At 33.7% G+C, this 20,928-nt stretch overlaps 2 protein-coding genes and 2 long non-coding RNA genes across 4 annotated transcripts; 1 reads left to right on the forward strand and 3 right to left on the reverse strand.

The window, feature by feature from the left end:
- Positions 1-2,016: 2,016 nt before the first annotated feature.
- LOC105668675 (uncharacterized) lies at positions 2,017-7,678 on the reverse strand. Its single transcript, XM_067351403.1, has 8 exons — positions 7,511-7,678; positions 7,166-7,431; positions 5,421-5,729; positions 5,203-5,350; positions 4,958-5,136; positions 4,377-4,487; positions 4,166-4,307; positions 2,017-4,089 (listed from the first exon to the last, which is right to left on the reverse strand). The coding sequence occupies exons 2-8, from the start codon at positions 7,348-7,350 to the stop codon at positions 3,937-3,939; spliced, it is 1,227 nt and encodes a 408-aa protein (XP_067207504.1). The 5' UTR covers positions 7,351-7,431; positions 7,511-7,678; the 3' UTR covers positions 2,017-3,936.
- A 3,340-nt stretch (positions 7,679-11,018) lies between these two features.
- On the forward strand, positions 11,019-13,513 carry LOC136998862 (uncharacterized). Its single transcript, XR_010889391.1, has 4 exons — positions 11,019-11,336; positions 11,682-12,289; positions 12,403-13,207; positions 13,365-13,513. It is a non-coding gene; the product is annotated as an uncharacterized lncRNA (long non-coding RNA).
- LOC136998863 (uncharacterized) lies at positions 13,214-15,008 on the reverse strand. The gene is made up of 2 exons (XR_010889392.1): positions 13,748-15,008; positions 13,214-13,390 (listed from the first exon to the last, which is right to left on the reverse strand). It is a non-coding gene; the product is annotated as an uncharacterized lncRNA (long non-coding RNA).
- A 924-nt stretch (positions 15,009-15,932) lies between these two features.
- On the reverse strand, positions 15,933-20,854 carry Tace (ADAM 17-like protease Tace). The gene is made up of 15 exons (XM_067352191.1): positions 20,667-20,854; positions 20,444-20,591; positions 19,984-20,122; positions 19,798-19,898; positions 19,604-19,725; positions 19,225-19,375; positions 18,948-19,138; positions 18,685-18,879; positions 18,389-18,527; positions 18,118-18,272; positions 17,762-17,842; positions 17,382-17,590; positions 17,031-17,269; positions 16,660-16,775; positions 15,933-16,570 (listed from the first exon to the last, which is right to left on the reverse strand). Exons 2-15 carry the CDS (start codon positions 20,499-20,501, stop codon positions 16,265-16,267), a joined length of 2,202 nt encoding a protein of 733 aa, XP_067208292.1. The 5' UTR covers positions 20,502-20,591; positions 20,667-20,854; the 3' UTR covers positions 15,933-16,264.
- Positions 20,855-20,928: the final 74 nt, after the last annotated feature.

Below are 20,928 nucleotides of genomic sequence, written 5' to 3' on the forward strand. Positions count from 1 at the left end.
ATCATCAAGTGATGCACCGCTTGATTTCGAATGTTTTATTTTATTTAGATGGTCCAGATATTGTGATCTTAAATTATTAATTTTTTTTTGCAATTTTAGTTGTTAGTGGTTGTTCTGTTAATTCTTTGTACTGATTACAGATTATCTGTAAAGCTTGATCTCGTTTTATACAATTATGATAATCAACACTTTTTGTAACATATAAACAAGAATGTTGTTGATATAACATTAATAAAATTTTAACATTTTCCTTATTATCCATTTTTTATTACAAAAGAAGTTTTTTCTGAAAATTAATTTTATATATTATTATACTTTTCTTGAAAAATAATATGTATATATAGGTTATAATATATTTTTAATGTCTAATTTAATCTGCATTAAAACTAATAATAACTACTTATGTAAATCTTATTAATTATTAATCTTATTAATTTATTTTATTTAAGAATTATATTTCTCTTATTTTTTCAATTTTATAATTACTTACTAAAATATTATTTATATTGTTCACAGTATCTCGTATCACTATAAGTATCTTATATTTTGTCTTGACAGATAGTAAAAGAAACTAGTAAAATCTAATAACTCGCAATAACTCGTACCGAAAAATGGGACGCAACGCATTTTTTCGTTCGAGCTTCTTATTCGAGTTTTGCATCCAAGTTCAGTGTGTACATGATCCGAGTTCTAGTAACTTTCCTTCGGTCCGAGATCTCGGACCGAGTTCTAGCATCGTGGACACAAGGCTTAAGGGTGAAATCAGTGATGCCAATTCGAGCTCGCTGGTACCATGGGTACCGTAGTGGAGGGGATACCCACACAAGCGAAATCACATGCTCGGCGAGCACACACGGACATGTGACGTCAGCGATTTCGCTTGTGTGGGTATCCTCCACTACAGTACCCATGGTACTAGCGAGCTCGAATTGGCATCACTGAATGAAATCAAATGATACGGAACAGAGCTACGGAACGGAGAGTGCGTCACAGCTATTGCGTACGATTGTATTCCGCAAGTGATTGGCTGTCTCAATGGCGCACTCTCCGTTCCGCAGCTCTTTTCCGTATCATCTGATTTCACCCTAACAGAAGAAAGCAGACCGTCTGCTCTCTCCGCCAATAGTCGGCTCAAAAAGAAGTGGCGGTAAAAGTTTGATTCTTTTTGTACTTTTTGTTGTGTCTTATTGTTAGCAGAGAGAAGCCTGAGAGGGGCCATGCCCAAGATCTATAGAGAGAAGGTTACCTCATGCGCAAAGAGGGACGAGCGGCAAGAGAGGCAAATGCTGAGCGAGGCGAGCGGCAAGAGAGGCAATGATGATCTCATCGGCAAACAGAAGCTATCTCAGACAGCTACTGTTTGTCGATGAGATCATCATGCTCTTCCCTTCCTTCATTGCCCCTCGCCTCAAGCTGTTTCTAGCTCCTTCCTTACTTCATCGTCCCTCGCCCACAACCGGTTTTCCTGAGGTAACCTTCTCTCTATAGATCTTGGGTTAAACCAATGTCATCATCGGATGTCCCCCTTCGAACCCAACAACTTTTGTAAGGGTTATTTTCGGATTGGTGGCTCCCCTGACGAGATATTCAGGTGCGTAATTTAAAATGGGACATCCTGTATAGATAATTTCTGCAATTTTCTTGCAAATTACATTGCTATGAGTACTTGAAAATACTGAATTATTAGAGTGAAATATATTTTGTAACTATATTTCCGTTCCGTTTTTGCTACATGGCACTTGTAGAGAAATTTTTTACAGAACGGAACGGACACATGTGTGAAGAAACGTAAACTATATTTTGTAACAGATAGTTTTATATTAGACAGTTTTAACCTCAATGCGACTAAAAATATCCTAAATTCATAAAGATGGATGAAAAAACAGTTTTATTAAGGCACTAGATATGTAGGTATTCTCATCCGCCATTTTTGTTCCTATTAGATGGAGAATTATAACGTATACAGGGTGACACTTAAAGACTGCCCACTAAGTAGCGTTATTCCTTGCCAAAAAATGAGTCGAAAAAAGTCCTGAATCATTTTTAATAATTGACGTGTTACACATGTACGCTATACTATACTATATACGCTATAATTCTCCATCTAGTAGGAACCAAAATGGCGGATGAGAATACCTACATATCTAGTGCCTTAATATAACATCTATTTATTTCCATTTATTAAAATAAATACACAATCTTGAAAATAGTACGATCCAAAAACTGCTAGGAATAGCTTAAACATGGCGGACCAATCATAAATGATAGTTGTATGGCGTCACTCTGATTAAAGCATAGACATAGTAAGTATAGACTAGGGGTGCGTTTCACTTAACGCCCGCAACGCTCCTAGAATCATTTTATCCTCGTTTAACTTTCGATGAAAAACAAGGATAAAATGATCCTAGGAGCGTTGCGGGCGTTAAGTGGAACGCACCCTAAGCATCCTTTGTATAAGCGGTGATGTATACAATGAGAGAGAAAAAAAATATTAAGATGAGTTTTTCTCTCTTTTCAATGCCGAAGAGTGGGAAGCACTTCTCTTCATCCGCCGGCGCCAGTTCGTCGTTTTCTATGTCTATGGAAATAGACATAGGAAACGAGTTGAAAAGAGAGAGAAACTCATCTTAATATCTTTTCTCTCTCTCATCGTATACATCACCGCTTATACAAAAGATGCTCAGTCTATACTTACTATGTCTATGGATTAAAGTAAGGCACTATAAACGTATTCTACCGTCTGCTCTGGTCTCCGCCATTTCTGTTCCGTTCTCCCACTCTTTGCCCTCTCGCCTCTATCGCTGAGCTGACAAGTTTATGATAATTAGGTTATGGTTTCTAAGCTGCTCGAACTCTGTATTTGCGTGTATCCGACTGTAAACAAAAAAAAAGATAAATGTCTTGCTGCGTTGCGGTCAATTGTACCAATAAAACATAAAACGGTGTTCAAGTATTTGCACTTCTTGTGGATGATATTCGTCGACAGCAATGGATACGTAATCTCCGCAGAGAGTCTTGGACACCAACCAAATATTCGCGTCTCTGTGAAGTAAGTTTATTCTCTTAAATTTCCAATTTACGTAGCTTTTTCTGTTTGTTTAGGATCATGGATCGTTTTTTTAAGTGTAGTTTAGATTTGTCACCGTTTGAAATTACATAAATATGAATAACTGTAATCAATAAAGACATTTATCTTATAAGCAATTTTTGTATTTCAGAAACATTTTGAAGAATCATAGTTTGAGATTGATCAAGCAGATAATTGGCGATAATTAAAAAACCAAACGCCATACCAACACTTTTCGATATACCTGATCCACCTGCAATGAATAAAAATGAAACAGATGAACCAAATACAAATGCCACTGCTGATTTGGTTGGTGTACAAGACTCTCTTTTTGTTCACATTCGGATAATCAAAATACACGTAAACACAGAGTTCGAGCAGCTTAGAAACCATAACCTAATTATCATAAACTTGTCAGCTCAGTGACAGAGGCATGAGGGCAAGGAGTGGGGGAACGGAACAGAAATGGCGGAGACCAGAGCAGACGGTAGAATACCTACATCTTTAGTGCTTTAATTAAAGACTCTCTAGTCTTCTAAGGGCGGTATTCATAGTCCGTTCTTATATTCAAAATCGTCTTAAGCACGGACTTATATTCGCTCTCTTCGTCACACATAGATTGTGTCTGACGAAAAGAGCGAATATAAGTTCGTGCTTAAAACAATCTTGAATATAAAAACGGACTATGAATACCGGCCTAAGCTGCTCGAACTTTGTTGAGATCGAGAGGGTAAGGAGTGGGGGAATGGGACAAAAATGGCGCAGACGAGAATACCTGTATCTTTAGTGCTCTAGTTTATATAGAGTTCACTGAATTTATATAAGCATTTAAACATAATAAAAAAAATTTTCAATCAATTTTCTTTTATTTAATAAATATTGCTAAAATGCTTTTTTATTCCTTTGTGGTTAAAGTGGTTCTTTTCCGTAAAGTCCAATTCAAAAAGACCACCCATTGCACAACCATACATATGGGTACTATCAAATTCTAGAGAATGTATCTTTAAGCGATTTACATACGTCTAAAAATTTTCAAGAGAGTTAATAATAATTTACTAATAAAGTACAAGATACAAAAAATTTTTAAATAATACAAACTTGAATGGCAACATTCTGTCTCTGATCCCATAAGTGAGCAGCTCTATAATGCCCCGTCATAAAAGTGTACATATTATCTGATGAGCAACACAAAGCGTAATATTTGGGAAAATCCCAACTACGTACAACAAAATTGGATGTTCTGAAATTATAGTACAACAAATATGAAAAAATTGAAAGCTTAACTAGTATTAACAATAAGATTTATTACCTTATATCTATTTTTTTAATAGAATTATAAAAACACGTGAGAATAGTGTGAGGATTCTCCCATATTAGTTGCACACATTCACTTTCAAAATTTTTATTTATTATCTGATAACTAAAATTTTTTACATTAGTTTGTTGTATATTATTCCAAATATACTTGATTAGGTTAATATGTATTATATTTCTGCAGTTTCATACTTTTTAGAATTTTTGGGTTATCAAACCGTCCTTGTAAGTTATAATTAGAAATGTTATTAAATCGGATGATATAATAGTGTCTATATAAACATAATCAAAGGGCTTGTTCGTTTTAGCTACACTGGGGCTGCTCTGGTTCTGCTCTACACAGGATAATACAGAACAGATAAATAGTTTGTCCTGTATTATCTTGTTTAGAGCAGACCCAGAGCTGCCCCAGTGCAGCTAAAACGAACAAGCCCAAAGAGTACGTTTACACGGCAACGTTAATCGAGTTTCATAACTACGGATCTTACTATACCCAATTGAGATTGACGTGTTAATGTAGTCAATGTTCAATCGAACATTTGTAGAAATTGATTAATTAATTGAAACATAACTTACCTTTTATCAATATCGTAAATTAGAAACGACGACTTACAAATATATCTATATATGGAATTAGCCGCAAATTTTGTTCTTATAGGGTCAAATGAGATTGATTTTATATAAGATGAGACGTCTCCACAAAATATTTCGTTTTCTTCCGTACAACCTCTTCTATCATTTGTATATTTCAGTATCTACAAAAACATACTTTTTACATACTACATTAACATAGCATTATTACAATTTTTCTTTAAACATACCTTTATTGAATTTTTAGAAGCAGTTATAATGTGTTGCGATGTTGCGTTTATTTGTATAATTCTAGAATGCACATCATGTATTTTTAAACGTTCCAAAAAAAAGTTATTTTGATCATTCTTAATTTCCCAACGATTAATAACACCATTTCTACAAAAATTTTTGTCAAAAATAAAAAAAAGAAATAAACATAAAACGTAGTTCATAAATAAATACTTACATGTCGCTACTTATAATATAATCATCGCAAAGAGCAAAACATTTAATCAAAGCGTTGTCAGTACACAGAATCTTTTTACCCTTTTCAATAGTACCGTTCTTTGCGCGATTATAAGCATGAAGTTTATTGCTATTTGTTCCACAAAACCAAACCGTATTTTTAGTCATTAGTACGCATTTATTATTATTTGTATGATTGATGTAGCCTTCCATTACGTCATTTATTTGTCTTTTTTTATATTTTTTATATATCCAGTTGTAACTTGTAATAAATTTAGAATTTATATCTGAAGATAATAGTGGTTTACATCTGTAAAAAAAATAAGACATGTGTTCTTCAATGTGATCTTATGTAAAATCATAAATATCTATCTTCTGAAAATATATAAATATTGAAATTTATTTTAAAAAGATATAATTAAAAAATTAAATCAAGTTTTGCTAAAAATAAGATAAAAATTGTACCTTAAGATAATTCTAAAGTGGTCTGTTTTACCAATTTCTTTCAAATACACTATACCTTTTTTGACCGTGTAGAATAAAAACTCTTTTTCTGTAATTAAAGTACATATGCTAATACACTACAGACGGTCGATTTGAAAAGATTTTTTAAGCCATGCAGCCAAAAAAAACAAAATTTACGAAAAATAAAAAGTAAAACAGATACTGTATCTGGCTTGAAAAATCCTTTCAAGTCGGCCGTCCGTAGTGTATTAGTATATGTACTTTAATTACTAAAAAGGATTTTTTATTTTACACAACCAAAAAAAGGTATAGTGTATTTGAAAAAAATTGGTAAAACAGATCACTTTAGGATTCCTTTAACGTTAATATTTAAAAAAGTTTTATCGACAAATATTGTATTAGATTTAAGAAAAAGTATTTTTGCTAAGAACACTTTTTAATTAGTAATTTTAATTGGACAAACTTGGATTAATTTAGAAGTGATTAATGATGTCATTGCATCGTCTCCGCTAATAAAAAACGGAATAATATAAGAAATCGATTCGGCAGGCAACGTGATGAGAAGAAAATTCTAGAACAGTGCTCAGAATTATTTGAGTTTTCAACCGATTTCTGTGGTTGACGCTTTCTTTCCTTTTTTTATCGCACATGACGCAGCCGCTCTAGGATTTCTTTTTGTGTGGTTTTCCTTATAGGCTTATTCTATTAAAGACAAAAAATAATAAATTCTTAATTTAAAAGAATTAAATATCAAAAAGATTAGATTTTCTTAACCTAGTTCGTTCTTATTCCAGAATTATCTCAAGTACTGTTTTAAGATACTAATATGGCTTTTTGATTGCTTTATAACATTTTAGGAACCATACTTAAGAAAATCTTAAAGATAAAAACGGACTCTGAATATCGCTCAATAACTAAAAAAAAAAAAAAAAAAGTGATAGAGGGAAAAAAACGCGTCAACAATAGTAGCTCATTGGTGACGAGAAAATCTATTAAAATATTTTTGCATAATAAATTAAAAATAAAAAAAGTATTTTTAATAAATTTTAATAAATTTCATAAATTTTCATAAAATTCAATAATTAAGAGAGAAAACTCCATTCATAAATTAATAGTGCCGCTCCTAACACTCGACGCTGGCTCGAGCAGCTTTGGCGCGTTCAATGAGAAGAGGAAAAGGATCGTCAATTACGGAAATCGGCTGAAATGCTCGATTAATACCAAGCACTGTTCTAGAATAAATTAAAAAATATAAATAAAATTAAGTTTTATTTAACTTACCGTTCACGAAATTTTTCCGATTTCTGATTTGTAACAAGCAAATGTTCACTTTTTTTCATTAGTATATATTTTGCCACATTATTAAATTGTATGCATACCATACTAATCTGTGATAAAGTATAAACATCACAGAAATTGAAAATTTTTACTAATATCTCGTTTGGCAAATTATATGAAACAGACATTTTTGTTCTTCCTAATTGAACGTTATCACGTGAGAATATAGATATTATAACCGGTATGTTCACTTCACTGAACTTATTATACTGAAATTAAATACTGAATTTATTATACTTTTTAATTTTTAAAGTGGAATGTCTTCAGCTTAAGGTTACACGTGTTTACGATATGGTGGCCACGATGCAACTCTTCTCTTCCTAGAGCACTAAAGGGCTTGTTCGTTTTAGCTACACTGGGGCTGCTCTGGGTCTGCTCTACACAGGATAATACAGGACAGATAAATAGTTTGTCCTGTATTATCTTGTTTAGAGCAGACCCAGAGCTGCCCCAGTGCAGCTAAAACGAACAAGCCCAAAGATACAGATATTCTCGTCTGCGCCATTTTTCTCCCCCACTCCTTGCCTTCTCAATCTTTACAAAGTTCGAGCAACTTAGGTTGTTTTCCAGCAAAGGACACAAATTGACACAAATCGACACAAGTATGACTCTGTCTTTGTTTGATATTCAATGAGCAACAGAGAGAATAATACTTTTGTGTTGCTTGTGTCTCTTGGTGAAAAATTACCTTAGAAGACAACCTAACCTAATCACAATAAACTTCTTAGGTCTGTTCTTTATAGCTGAACTGGCTGCACTAGTTCAAAGTTTATCTTTTTCCCTCCACATTAGAAGGAGAAAAATAAACTCTGAACTAATGTAGCCAGTTCAGCTATAAAGAACACAAGATCTATAGAGAGAAGGTTACCTCATTCGCAAAGATAGACGAGCGGCAAGAGGGGCAATGATGATCTCATCGGCAAACAGAAGCTATAGGTCTGTTCTTTGATAGTTTTCCACCAAGATACACAAGCAACACTAAAGTATTATTCTCTCTATTGCTCATTGAATATTGAACAAAAACCACGGACTAAGGCTGAATTTCCACTGAGTGCGTCGCGTCATGCGTCACCAATCAAAACACACATTTTATATATGTTATAATATGTATTATACAACACATATAAAATATGTGTTTTGATTGGATGACGCGTGACGCGACGCGCTCAGTGGAAATTCGGCCTAAAGAATAGAGGGACTGATAGCGTTTTCGATTATACAGGATTTGAACGACCCAGGGTTGGTTAATGACGTCATTGCAACCTCTCCACCAATGAAAGACTTGCATTTATAGTAAAATAGTGATTGATCAACCCTGGGTCGTTCAAATCCTGTATAATCGAAAACGCTATGAGTCTAAAGTCCTAGTTTAGGCGAGAGGGGATGGTAACTCAAGCGTGCGAGGGGGACTGCTTTCCGCCATATTGATGTAGCGATTCTCACACAGAGATTCTGTGTCTGTGACATGGTTACACTCGTGTAGTGGTGCCACTAGACATAACGAGTGACAAGCGTAAAGAGATTAGGCGGTTTTATTATTGTTGTACTATAAATTTTATAAAATACTTTAACTTTTATTACTCTGAGGCTCTGCATACAGTAGACAAAATATTAGAAATAGCAATAATCATTTAATATTAAAAAGAGAAATTATTTTACATCTAACAAGAGAATAAAATATATTAATTAGTTCCAATTCTTATTTTTTAATTCATGCATTAATTTTTTCTATTCTTTTTATTTCTAAAATAAATAATTTTAATTTTTTATTTCTAATATTTAATAATTATTCCTATTTCTATTTCCTATTTTGTTTATTGTGCGCAGGATCTGACTTTGATTTCTCACACATACGCAAATAGTGAGTTCTATGTGTGGTGATTACTAAACGAATATGGCGCCCCCCCCCCGCCGCAAACGTGCTTCCCCGGTACAGCTTGTGCTCCGTCCCTCTATTCTTTAGTCCGTGGTTCAAAATGCTAATCGAGATGTCGCTTGCGTTCCACGACACCGTCCTCACAGTTTGCATGGGCTGAGTTCCACTTGGTGATCGCAACGCTCGCGAACATTATCTATCTTTCTTTAACTTTCGATGAAAAACAAAGATAAAATGATTTCACAAGCGTTGCGATCGCCAAGTGGAACGTACCTATGGTTGCTCATTAAGTATATCACTCAATAACCTCTCTATTCTTTACACTTTCGTTCTTGTGTATGTATACGCAAGCGTATATGCAATGTGAGGAGTTTTGCGATTCGAACGCCGCCTATCGAGTACCACCAGTATTACTTCAGAAACCTGATTTTGGTCGCATTTCTGAAAGCCTAGTTCGGCCTCTTGATCTCTATTCTTCATGGTTTTTCCATACGTCAAAGCCTAAAGTTAGCGATCTAGCACAGATGTCTATACTAGTACTAGATCGCTAACATCGTCAAAAGAACTGAGGCCGGCAAGATTTCCGGTTTCGGCCATGACACCCTACAACAAAATAGCGACAATGCGTGTGTAATGTGTATAGGCCCTCACACACAAAATGACATAACTGTATATGCATAGCATGAGACCGTCTCGACCAATGAACATCTAGCATAAAGGTGCCATATTGATTTACATAGCATGTTCATTGGTCGAGACGGTCTTATGCTATGCATATGCAGTTATGTCATTTTGGTGTGTGTTATGGCCTTATATCTGTACGTGCGTATGCACATGTGATATTCGGCGTGGTGATACAAATTGATAATATTGTAAAAATTCTTGAAAGATGCCGAGCAGTTGTTGAGCAGTTGTTGAGCAGTTGCTGAGCAGTTGTTGAGCAGTTGTTGAGCGGCCATTTTGTTGTAGGGTGTCATGGCCGTAACCGAAAATCCTGTCAGCCTCAGTTTTTCCCATTGAGTAAAAAGAAACAGGAGGGAGCATATACTAGCCAGGACCATGGACATAGGAATATAGGGACGGAGCGTAAACTTGGTTGATAGACGAGGAGAGTGAAGCCAAAATGCGGGGGGGTCCGCCATGATACTGTGCCTGAATCTGATTGGTTATCGTTATACGTATGCTGTTGTTATTATACACTAGGTAATGCATTTCGTCTAAGTCGAGTTATCAAACATGTTCTGTCAAAGAATTTCTCTTCAAAGTGGACAGAGCAAATACGAGCTGTACTTGGGATAGATGATGAATTTATTTCCAAAATATCTAACCACAATGTACGAGTTTTAGGATCTTTGGGAAAACTAAGAAAAAAAAACAATATTTTTAACAACTCTCTCTCTCTCTTATACTCTTAAAATAAAATATATAATATTATTTTAAACATATAATATTAACTTTAATATGAATAAATAATTTCAATACCTGTGAAATGTTATTTTTACATTATTTCTGCTATTACTTTGTTTCCAATTTTGATAGTCGGATCTATTTTTACAAGACTGTACAAAACACTGCACCATTTTTTATATTCACAAAATATATTTAAAATAACAATTTTAATTAATGTTTTTTCTTGATATAACTTCAAATGCTCATTATATCTGCCCAAATTGCATAATATTTTTGCGTCGAAAAATGACCAATTGCACTTGCGTCAAATAGTAGCCAATCAAAAATATGCACAATTTACCTCGTCCCCTTCCTTCAGTGATTTTCCTCTCGCGACGTTACACTCCGACCCTATATTCCTATGTCCATGCACACTGGAAGTCGCACGATACTTACATCGCGCTTGCGCAAACTAATAGCCAATCAAATTTAGGCACACTTTACCTCGTCGCACCGTCCCGCAGTAGCTTCCCCCCCGCAACGATATGCTCGGTCCCTATATTCCTATGTCTATGGCACGAAGTAAAAGTAAGGAGACGTAACTAGATAGCGTATAGAGAAAAAAGTTGGTCACGAAAAATGTTCCACGAAGGAGGAGGTTTGCCGAATGGAATAACTTGCAACATTTCGTCGCCATCTTAAATCTGTTCTTTTTTAGCTGTACCATGAGGAACATGAACTGAACTGACTGCACTAAGAGCAAGAGCAAGTAAAAAGCTTACTTTGTGCTTGTGAAATATTCGTATGCAACGTGGTATGCAAATAATTTTAATTAAACATTTATATAAGGTATATATTTCAAGATTATAAATTTTAAAGTAAATGTAGTTTAACATTTAACATTTTATTTTTAATTGTTTTGCAGAAAATTAGAATTTATTGTAGTATTAACTTTTAATTTTTATAACCTAAAATTGTTGCATGTTAAATCAATTAATATTTCGCTATAAGCAATATCTTTTAATCTATCTATCTATTTATCTATCTATTAATAAATCAGCATAGATATATTTTCTAAGTATGTCCAAATATTAATATAAATAATTTTTAGCAATATATTAATATTTTCATTTTTTTATTTATAAGATAATTTAACTGCATTTTATTTTTAAATATTTTTAATTTTTATTATAGATATAATAAATTCTGAAGTAATGGCCTGTTGTGTCAAAGGTTGCAATTCAAGGGGAGATAAAAAAGGATCAGAAAAAAGAAGTTTATATTCTTTATATTCTTTATGTTCTTTAAAAATTTGTAACATTTTTTTTATTTTTTAAAAATTTATTTGTTTATTTCAATTTCATACTTACGTTCCATGCTTTTCTAATCCTTATAACCTTTTCTCTCACTGTGGTCTCATCTGTCATTGACAATTTAAAGATGGCGACGAAATGTTGCAAGTTATTCCACTCGGCAAACCTCCTCCTTCACGGAACATTTTTCGTGACCACTTTCAATCTATGTAGTTACGTCTCCTTACTTTTACTTCGTGGTCTATGGCCAGGACTAGGTAAATCCGCGGACGAATGTACGTCATGGCAGCCATCTTGAGCGACCACTTTTTGAAAGTGAGAGGGAATGCTCGAGCATTGCGGCAAGCGGCATACCGTACGCCGTACGCATTAATATGCAGTGTATAGTCTTTTATGCAACAGTGTATGGAAATAAACGATCAAAATGGTATACTGTAGAGCTTGTGGCATAACAGCAGCAGCTCGAAATCATGGAATAACGTTTCATCGGTTAGTATTATCAACATTAATGAGATTTTTATTTTGGAGATTATAATCATATGTATAGTATTGTGAAATTGTAGATTCACAATAATTACTAAATAATTTTCACTCACAAACAGGTTTCCGAAAAATCCGGATCAAAGAAATGCATGGATAAATTTTTGTAAGGACGAAGGATTTAATATAAATTTAGATTTTAGATTTTAACATTGCTCTTATGGAAATACTGCACGAGTGCAATCCCAATGAAAAACGCCATTAAAATTTGGTATTATTGTTGCATATTATAGTTATTTTCTTTTAATTGTACATTATTTCCTAATTAAACATAACAAGTCATTCAATATTGGCGCCCTTGAGCGGCCATCTTGAGCGACCACTTTATATAGTCACTTCCGTCCGCACTTTTACGACCAAACGCTTCCTCCTGTTTCTTTTTACTCAATGGCTGCAACTCAAACTTGAGGTAGCTGATGCGTGTATTATGCGCTGCAGATGGTGGGGATCTAGGGAATTCTAAGCGCTGTTCATGCGCGCATTGAGTGAAACGGAACGTTTTCTATGTAATTCGTGCGCATAATGTGCGAAACGGAACGCAACCTATGTCTATAGTCTATGCCCTCATGTCGCGCATGATGCAGGATGCTCAATCTTGCATCACTGGACTGCACTCTTATGCACTCTTACGCAGTACTGCAAGCAGAGCATCCAGAGCAGGACCTCCGAAGTAGTGGTGGGCGATGTTAAAAAAAAGCATCGATTTGGAAATAATCGATATAAAATAAAATCGATGTTTCAAAATCGATATTTTGCCAAATAAATCGATTTTAATCGATTCTTTTTTATCGGGACAATGCGCGCCTAATTTAAATAGCTGCAACTAAAAGGAGAAAAAAAACCGACAAAAAATTAATAAAAAATTAAGTAAAGTATTATTTTGCTTTTATTAATATCCCTATTTTTTATTATTTTACTTTTTATTTATGTAGATACAAAATTGAGCATGGAATATTGATGTTCCTGGTAATGGTTTGAATGCTGTATGATTTATAATTTTATCTTGTTTCTCTTATGATTCCAGAGTTGTGTATCTGCCTCCTTCAAATACTATACAAAGAAAATATTTATTAGTTCTATGTTCATAAAAAAGATAACCGAATAAAAATAGTACAATGAGAGTAAAGGTAGAAGCTTGAGAAACACGTTATAATTTTTAAAAACCCAAGAAATTTGATATATTATGCTATATTATTAATTCCTGTAAACATATTACACATCTTGTACATAATTTTATGTACAGTAAGAACACATGCTTCTTAAATTAGCATTTAAACAATAAGCTTAAATAATAAGATCACCGTAAATAAAAGTGCACAAAGCAATTTATAGTTCTAAACAACGTTTATGAAATGTGCCAATATTCTTTGTTGAGGGAACTAAGAAACACTAATACATTAAGTCTACCTGCCGTAAGTCGACTACGACGTTCAGCCTTAATCGCGCCGGCTTTTGAAAACAATCTCTCTGACGGTACGGATGTAGCAACAACACTTAAATATTTTAGAGCGCATGAGTGTAGTGTCGGATACGCAACTTTCAACTTGTCCCAGTACTCAATGGGGTTTTCAAATCGCGAAATAACTGGCTGATTCAGATACTGTCTGAGTTCGAGAACGAGATCATCGCCATCGGAAAATACCATCGAATTCTCGGAAACGATTAGTTTATCATGAAAACTCCATACACTATTTGCTATCTGCGGATTATTTTCGTCGTCCATCGCCAACGTAATAGGACTTACGTTTTGATGTAGAGCCGTTTTAACAATCGTATTAATTTTCGCGACTGCACTCGCAGCGAGAAGAGGCTTTTGAAAATGCAGCCTTTTAAACCGCGGATCAAGAATGGTTGATATCGCGAGCAGCTCGCGAGACTCATAATCTTTAAACCGACGATGTGATTCCGCTAAAAGTTTCTCTTGAAACTGTTGTCCTATTTCAGTGCACGGATTGCGTGTTCTAATAACAATTATCATACAACGAATAATCGGAATGATCAAACTCGATGTGACGTATGTGTCCCCGCTGCATTCGGTTATTACATTTTCCACAGGTTTTAAAAGTAATACTATATCCTGCAATAAATCGAGTTCTTCACGCGTAAGCATTTCTACGGGCCCTTTGCACTTAAGAGAGATCGGATATACATACTCGTGGAGTTCAAGAAATCGCTCGATCATAATTAAAGTAGAATTCCACCTCGTGGGAACGTCTTGTTTAAACTTGAGAAGTGTTGCTTCCGTTTTTTCGTCTCGTTTTTGCAGACGCCGCAATTCGTCCGAAACGGCGACGCTGCGTTTTGTTATCGTGACAATAGACTTTACTTTCGCGATTGCTTGTTCGATCCCACGCGAAAATGAACCAAGTACGGACGATTAAGTCTAACCTCCTGAGGCTTCTCTAATAAAGAATCCATGTCTTCATGTACAGATGGAATTAACAAAACACACATAAAAAACACTCGTAATAAATGCAGTGCATACTGCGTACTGCGTAACTGCGTATTGCGTAGTCTGCGTACATACACCATACACGTGCCGCGTGCTTATACCTTATTGGCCGGAGCACAGACTTTTGCATAAAGCATAACGCATATGGCCGGAGCACAGACTTTTGCATAAAGCATAACGCATATGGCCGGAGCACAGACTTTTGCATAAAGCATAACGCATATGGCCGGAGCACAGACTTTTGCATAAAGCATAACGCATAAGCATAAGGAAATTGATTGGTCCATTTCCTTATGCATTTGCTTATGCTTATATATAGACCAATCAATTTCCTTATGCTTATGCGTTATGCTTTATGTAAAAGTCTGTGCTCCGGCCTATAAGCATAAGGAAATTGATTGGTCCATTTCCTTATGCATTTGCTTATGCTTATATATAGACCAATCAATTTCCTTATGCTTATGCGTTATGCTTTATGTAAAAGCTTGTGCTCTCGGCTTAATGGCCGGAGCACAGACTTTTGCATAAAGCATAACGCATAAGCATAAGGAAATTGATTGGTCCATTTCCTTATGCATTTGCTTATGCTTATATATAGACCAATCAATTTCCTTATGCATATGCGTTATGCTTTATGTAAAAGTCTGTGCTCCGGCCTTAAACCTTATACTTATACCTTATGCCTTATACCGTGTTTCGAGTGGGCGACATCTGTATTTCGCGAAGTGAAGGAAACTTCGATGTTATATTTTAATAATCGATTGTTACTCGATGTATCGATCAGCAAAAACATCGATTAAAATAATCGATGCTGTAATAAAAAGCATCGATTTTCTAAACATCGAGTGAGCATCGCCCACCACTACTCCGAAGTACCTGCGCAGATGAGATACATTCCTGCGTACACGAACAACAAACTGCGCTGCAGTCATTTTCGCAGGCGGAGTAAACGAACATCTGCGGCAGTAACTGCATAAACGAATGCACCCTATATCTATTTGTAACTTGATAAAGAAATATACTATTTCTGTCTCATAATTTTTTATCAATTATTTACATCATTGCAATGTAACAAAAACTAATATATTAATATAAAAATGAGAGTACTCTAATGATTAGGTAACAACAAAATGCTGCCAATTAGAGGACACTAGAGAGATTTAATATTTAAACATAAGTACATATGCAATATAAAAAAATTTGTAAAAAGAAAATTTCTTATACATCTGATTAAATCCTGACTAAATCCGCCAGCTAGTTCCATTATACTATGTAGTATAGAAATACATTGCTCAATTGCTCAATTCGTTAAAATTTTACAGCATTATATAAAAATTCTATATACGCAATAGAAAGAAAAGTATTTACAATATTTTGTTACTCTAAAGTAATATAAATATATCATTTTACATAAATTTTCTTGACTAGACACTGAAATACATAATGCAATGTAAATAATCTAAACTCATAACTTATGATTGATGCATAACATGTTGCACTCTTGGTCGCTGACCAACATAAATCACTTGTCTCGGTTCATCCGGATGAATTAACTCATCCGTATGTTTCCACCGCCACTTCTTTTCATTCTCTTTGACACGTCTATGATCGATGTAACTGATAACGCAACTTGCTGGTATCCATATAATGGCAGTGATGATTATCACAGCGCCTACTATATTATCTTTCAGAAAACGCATCACTTTATTGATATTTATATCCTCGATGATGTCCCAAAATCGTTCTACTACGTCTTGGATCGTTTTCTCACATGTACCCTAAAAAAATGCATGTACAATTCCAAGTCCGACAGAAAATTTACTTTTATTTTGTTCTTATTAACTAAATTGATATATCATCTCATTACCTTGTTGCAAAAACCTTGAATACACGGTGTTCCATCGGGTAAAATGTCTTGCGGGTCTATCGGGAAGCACGTTTCGTTTAAACTCATTCTACAGCATCTTTTACATGCATCGGCAACTATTAAACAAATTCAGTATAATAATAATAATAACATACTATAATGTCAATATACTATAATCATAATTCCTTATATAATATACACTTGATTATAAAACCTAACTTTTTTCTTCTGTTATTATACCAAAACTAATCACACAATTACAATCAGTCTTAATTCGAAATATCCTGATGTTATATCGCAAATGTAAACATAATAAGATATTTGCAATTTGTTTTATACTCAATACTCAGAATTTTTAATAAAGCACGTACTTGTATCACACATGCAGCTTTGTAAGTTTTGAGTCTCGCAGTATGGCACGCATTTGCCACCACGGCATTGACCACGTTCGAGACAGCCAGTGCCGTCCTGCATAGCTGGAGATTTTGGACATTCGCTAGACAGCCCGGTGCAGCGCGATTCTTGTTCACAAGTGGCATATTGTGCATCGCGACATTTTATTCCCATAGCCATATATTTGCAATTCTGACAGCAAGGAGAGTTTTTGTCACTGTCGAAGAAAATGAAATAAATATTACATTGTTGAATGTAAAAGTTTACAAAATTTAATCATCAGACTACAAGAAAGTAGCAATAAATAAACCGACTTGATTTTACATTACCTACAAGTTGCTGATGGATTACGTCGAAGCTTGCAATTTTTGTCACAACACGAATCGTTATCTTCTGTTCCCAAAAGACCCGCATCACATTCCTCGTCTCCTTCGACTCTTAAATTGCCACAGAACGATTCCTCCGGCTCTGAGAAACAGCGACCAGATTTGGCTTGCAAGACCTTTCTGATAGATCGCAAGCTGCATGGTGAAAATCTCTGTATGTAAAAAAAAGAGATTGATTTATAAAACCATAGACTTATATATAGATAAATTCGCATGTAAAATAATGTAACATCCCATTTGACAAACATGTATTAAATATTTATCACATTATAGTATTTTTACCATTATTATAGTAAATTTAGAGAATAAAATATATACTCCACCTTATTATTTACATCGTAGCCACTAACACTATAAGTATACATTAAATAAGATCCACCTTGGCTTGCGCTCGGACTACATTCCTACAATAATATTAAAAAATTAAGTTTCAGCTTCAAACATTAAAAATATAAGAAAAGAAAAACTTCTTTAAGGCTTTGTAAAGCTTATTAAAAAAGCATGTCAATCCAATGTGTTTCAACAGTTCAAATGTGTGAAGTCCTTAATTTTTGCATTAACATTTGTTTCGCAATTAATTCAATTTTCATTTCCTTTTCATTTCCAAGAAAATTTGAAATATGTTTAACTTAGTTGCATGTCAGCTAAAATAAGTTACAGTATAATGAGAATAACTTACTGTAATATCTGGATCATGTTCGGAACCCCAATTATGACCAAATTCGTGTGCCGTGACTAAATCGGCTTCTCTTGTAATTACTCTTTGTCCATAATGATTTCTACTGGAGCTCAGTCCCGAGTTTAAGTATAATGTATATCCGTTTTTGAAATATTCTAAAAAAAAATAAAAATTCCTTGACAATGAATATAAGATATATGTAATGTCATATACATTATGCTCTTATTATTATATCAAAGTGATGTAGATGCAAACTGCTTTTTTTACAGACCTGGTGTACAGATACCGCCCACTGAATTTCTACGAGGAGATCCTACATAAGCTAATCCAAGGATACCACCTTCAAACTTGAGATCGGTAAATAGATGAGCCAAACAAAAATCTTTATGGCTATATTCTCGACTGAACACCTGCAGTAACATTATAAAAAATACTATTTAATTGTGAACAATATTTAGCGATGTTAATTTAATAAAATAAATTACGTATTATTAAGTTAATGATTCTATAATTAACAGCCTTTCTTAATTTTAAAAACAAGGAACATTCTATACAAATCATATTAACCTCGAGCAGTGTACGGACATCCCATTTCTCGCGAACCATATTGTAGTGTGTTTCACCACCCCTGACTCTTGTCGGTTCACTGTGAACAACTATCTTCTTGATGACAAAACCCATCCCTTTGAAACCATCTTGCTCTTGACGTTCTTGCCATAAAGTGTCGTTATAAATCTTATGCACTCTATCGATTAAACTTATCTGCAAAAAGAATTAATATTATATTTACAACCCATACACTGTGTATTGTTATATTTATACTCACATACCAAATAATTGATTGTAGTTTTTGTACTGCTAGCACCCATTTCTTGGTAAAATCGATAATCGGCAACCAATAATAATGGGCATCTTGTTTTTGTCGGTGTATATTCGTAAGTTTCTGTCTGCCTCTTTACTCTGCTATTACTATCATTGATTTCTAAATTGTCTTTCTCAAAATCGTCACGTAACGTATAATCTATTGTTAAAAAAAGCAATATTATTGTTGCAATTATAGAAATATAAAACAAAAATTTATGTATAATATTTATAATAAAACCGTACTTAAGTTGTCTTTGACATAACCACAAGTTCTTGGAGCTCCATGTGTGTGACCTTCTCCATCTTCATAATGCTCCCAACTGAATTTGACATCGGAAGATTTGTAAACAATCATTGTTTTGTTATCTACGTAAGGAAGATGCCTCCAGGATGGCTAAAAAAACATGCACTTCAAATAAACTTTAATTATACATGACAATTTGATAATTTGCATCAAGTGTGACAAAATACAGCCATAGTTAAAAATGTGGCATATCTTTAAGTTTGCAGAATGTATTACAACTAACTCATTATTTCTCATCATATTGCTTATGTAACAATTGACTTGCAAAAAACACTAACATCATAAACCAGCAATATATCAATTTTGTTTAATACTCACTTCAATATGAAAGGTTTCATCCGAAATTGTTATACTACCCGTCACAATGCCATCATCAATATGCATTTGAGCATGAGACTCAATTTCTCCAAACACTCGGCCATGATAAAAACTGTCATGATCTGTGGAACAATATTATAAATACAATGCCTCAAACAATATTATAAATACTTTTCAATTATGTATTATTATACCTAAATGTATAGTTTTTTCTTTTCCATCAGCATTTACTTCATACGCCTTAAAATTGGAATGTATAACTTCTCTTTTAGGTGTTAAAATTAATCGGAAATGACTGTAATCAAAAGAATATTATAAATTAACATAAATAGAATAAATTTGATAATTTAAGCATTACTTATCAAGATTAAATATCTTACCGTCCATGTGAATAAAATTCTAATTCATTTATTTTATTATATGGGTGATAGCTATGATGAATACCCCGCTTTACAATCTTATGTTGAAAATGAGTACTGTGAATCATTTCATAATACCTCAGGTTTCTATGAAGCCCATCTGTTAATAAAAAAAGATAATATAAATCAGAACATTACATAAAAAGTCAATAATATATTGTACAAAACAATTTATAACACATTAGAACATCAATTTCTTAGCAATTACACAAATATAATACAAAACATGTAATTCTATTTATCAAACTTAATTCTTACAAGACTCTGTTTTAAATCATTTGAAATTTCAAGATCATATTCTTCTATCAAAATTTTTTCAATTTTAAACGAGAACTTCCTGTTAATATTTTACATTTAAATTGCAAATTATTCAGTGATGTATTGGTTGCATGCTAGTGGAGTAAATTGAAATATAACTTACAAACACTTTGGAGAGCAATGAAAATGCAGTAGATAAATAGTGTATTTCGCTTCTCCATTGTTGGCAAAAAAAATTAATTATACATGAATAGAAAAGCACAGCTTCTCCTTGCTTTCTTAACGTTTATATTCTTATCTTAGGTTATAAACTGCAATATTGGAAATGTATGGATTATCACGATTTTGTTAATACTGTTAACACCATTTATGCAAAAATGATTTACGGTAAATTGCATAATAACTTGGATGAAAACAAAACTAGATTTCTTCGAACTATTGCGTGCGTAAACATCGTTTTTTAATTTTATTTATCATGATGATAAATAAAACGATGACGATTGCAGGTTAGATTCTATTAAGTCATCGATCACGTAACACGCTAGAGAACCAAGCGGATGAAATATTAGAGACGATAATGATGATAGATTTAATAATTTAACGACAGCTATGTAATATATTTAAAATATTTTAAAAAACTAAATAACC

This window comes from Linepithema humile, chromosome 3, assembly GCF_040581485.1.
Source record: "Linepithema humile isolate Giens D197 chromosome 3, Lhum_UNIL_v1.0, whole genome shotgun sequence".
Lineage (NCBI taxonomy): Eukaryota > Metazoa > Arthropoda > Insecta > Hymenoptera > Formicidae > Linepithema > Linepithema humile.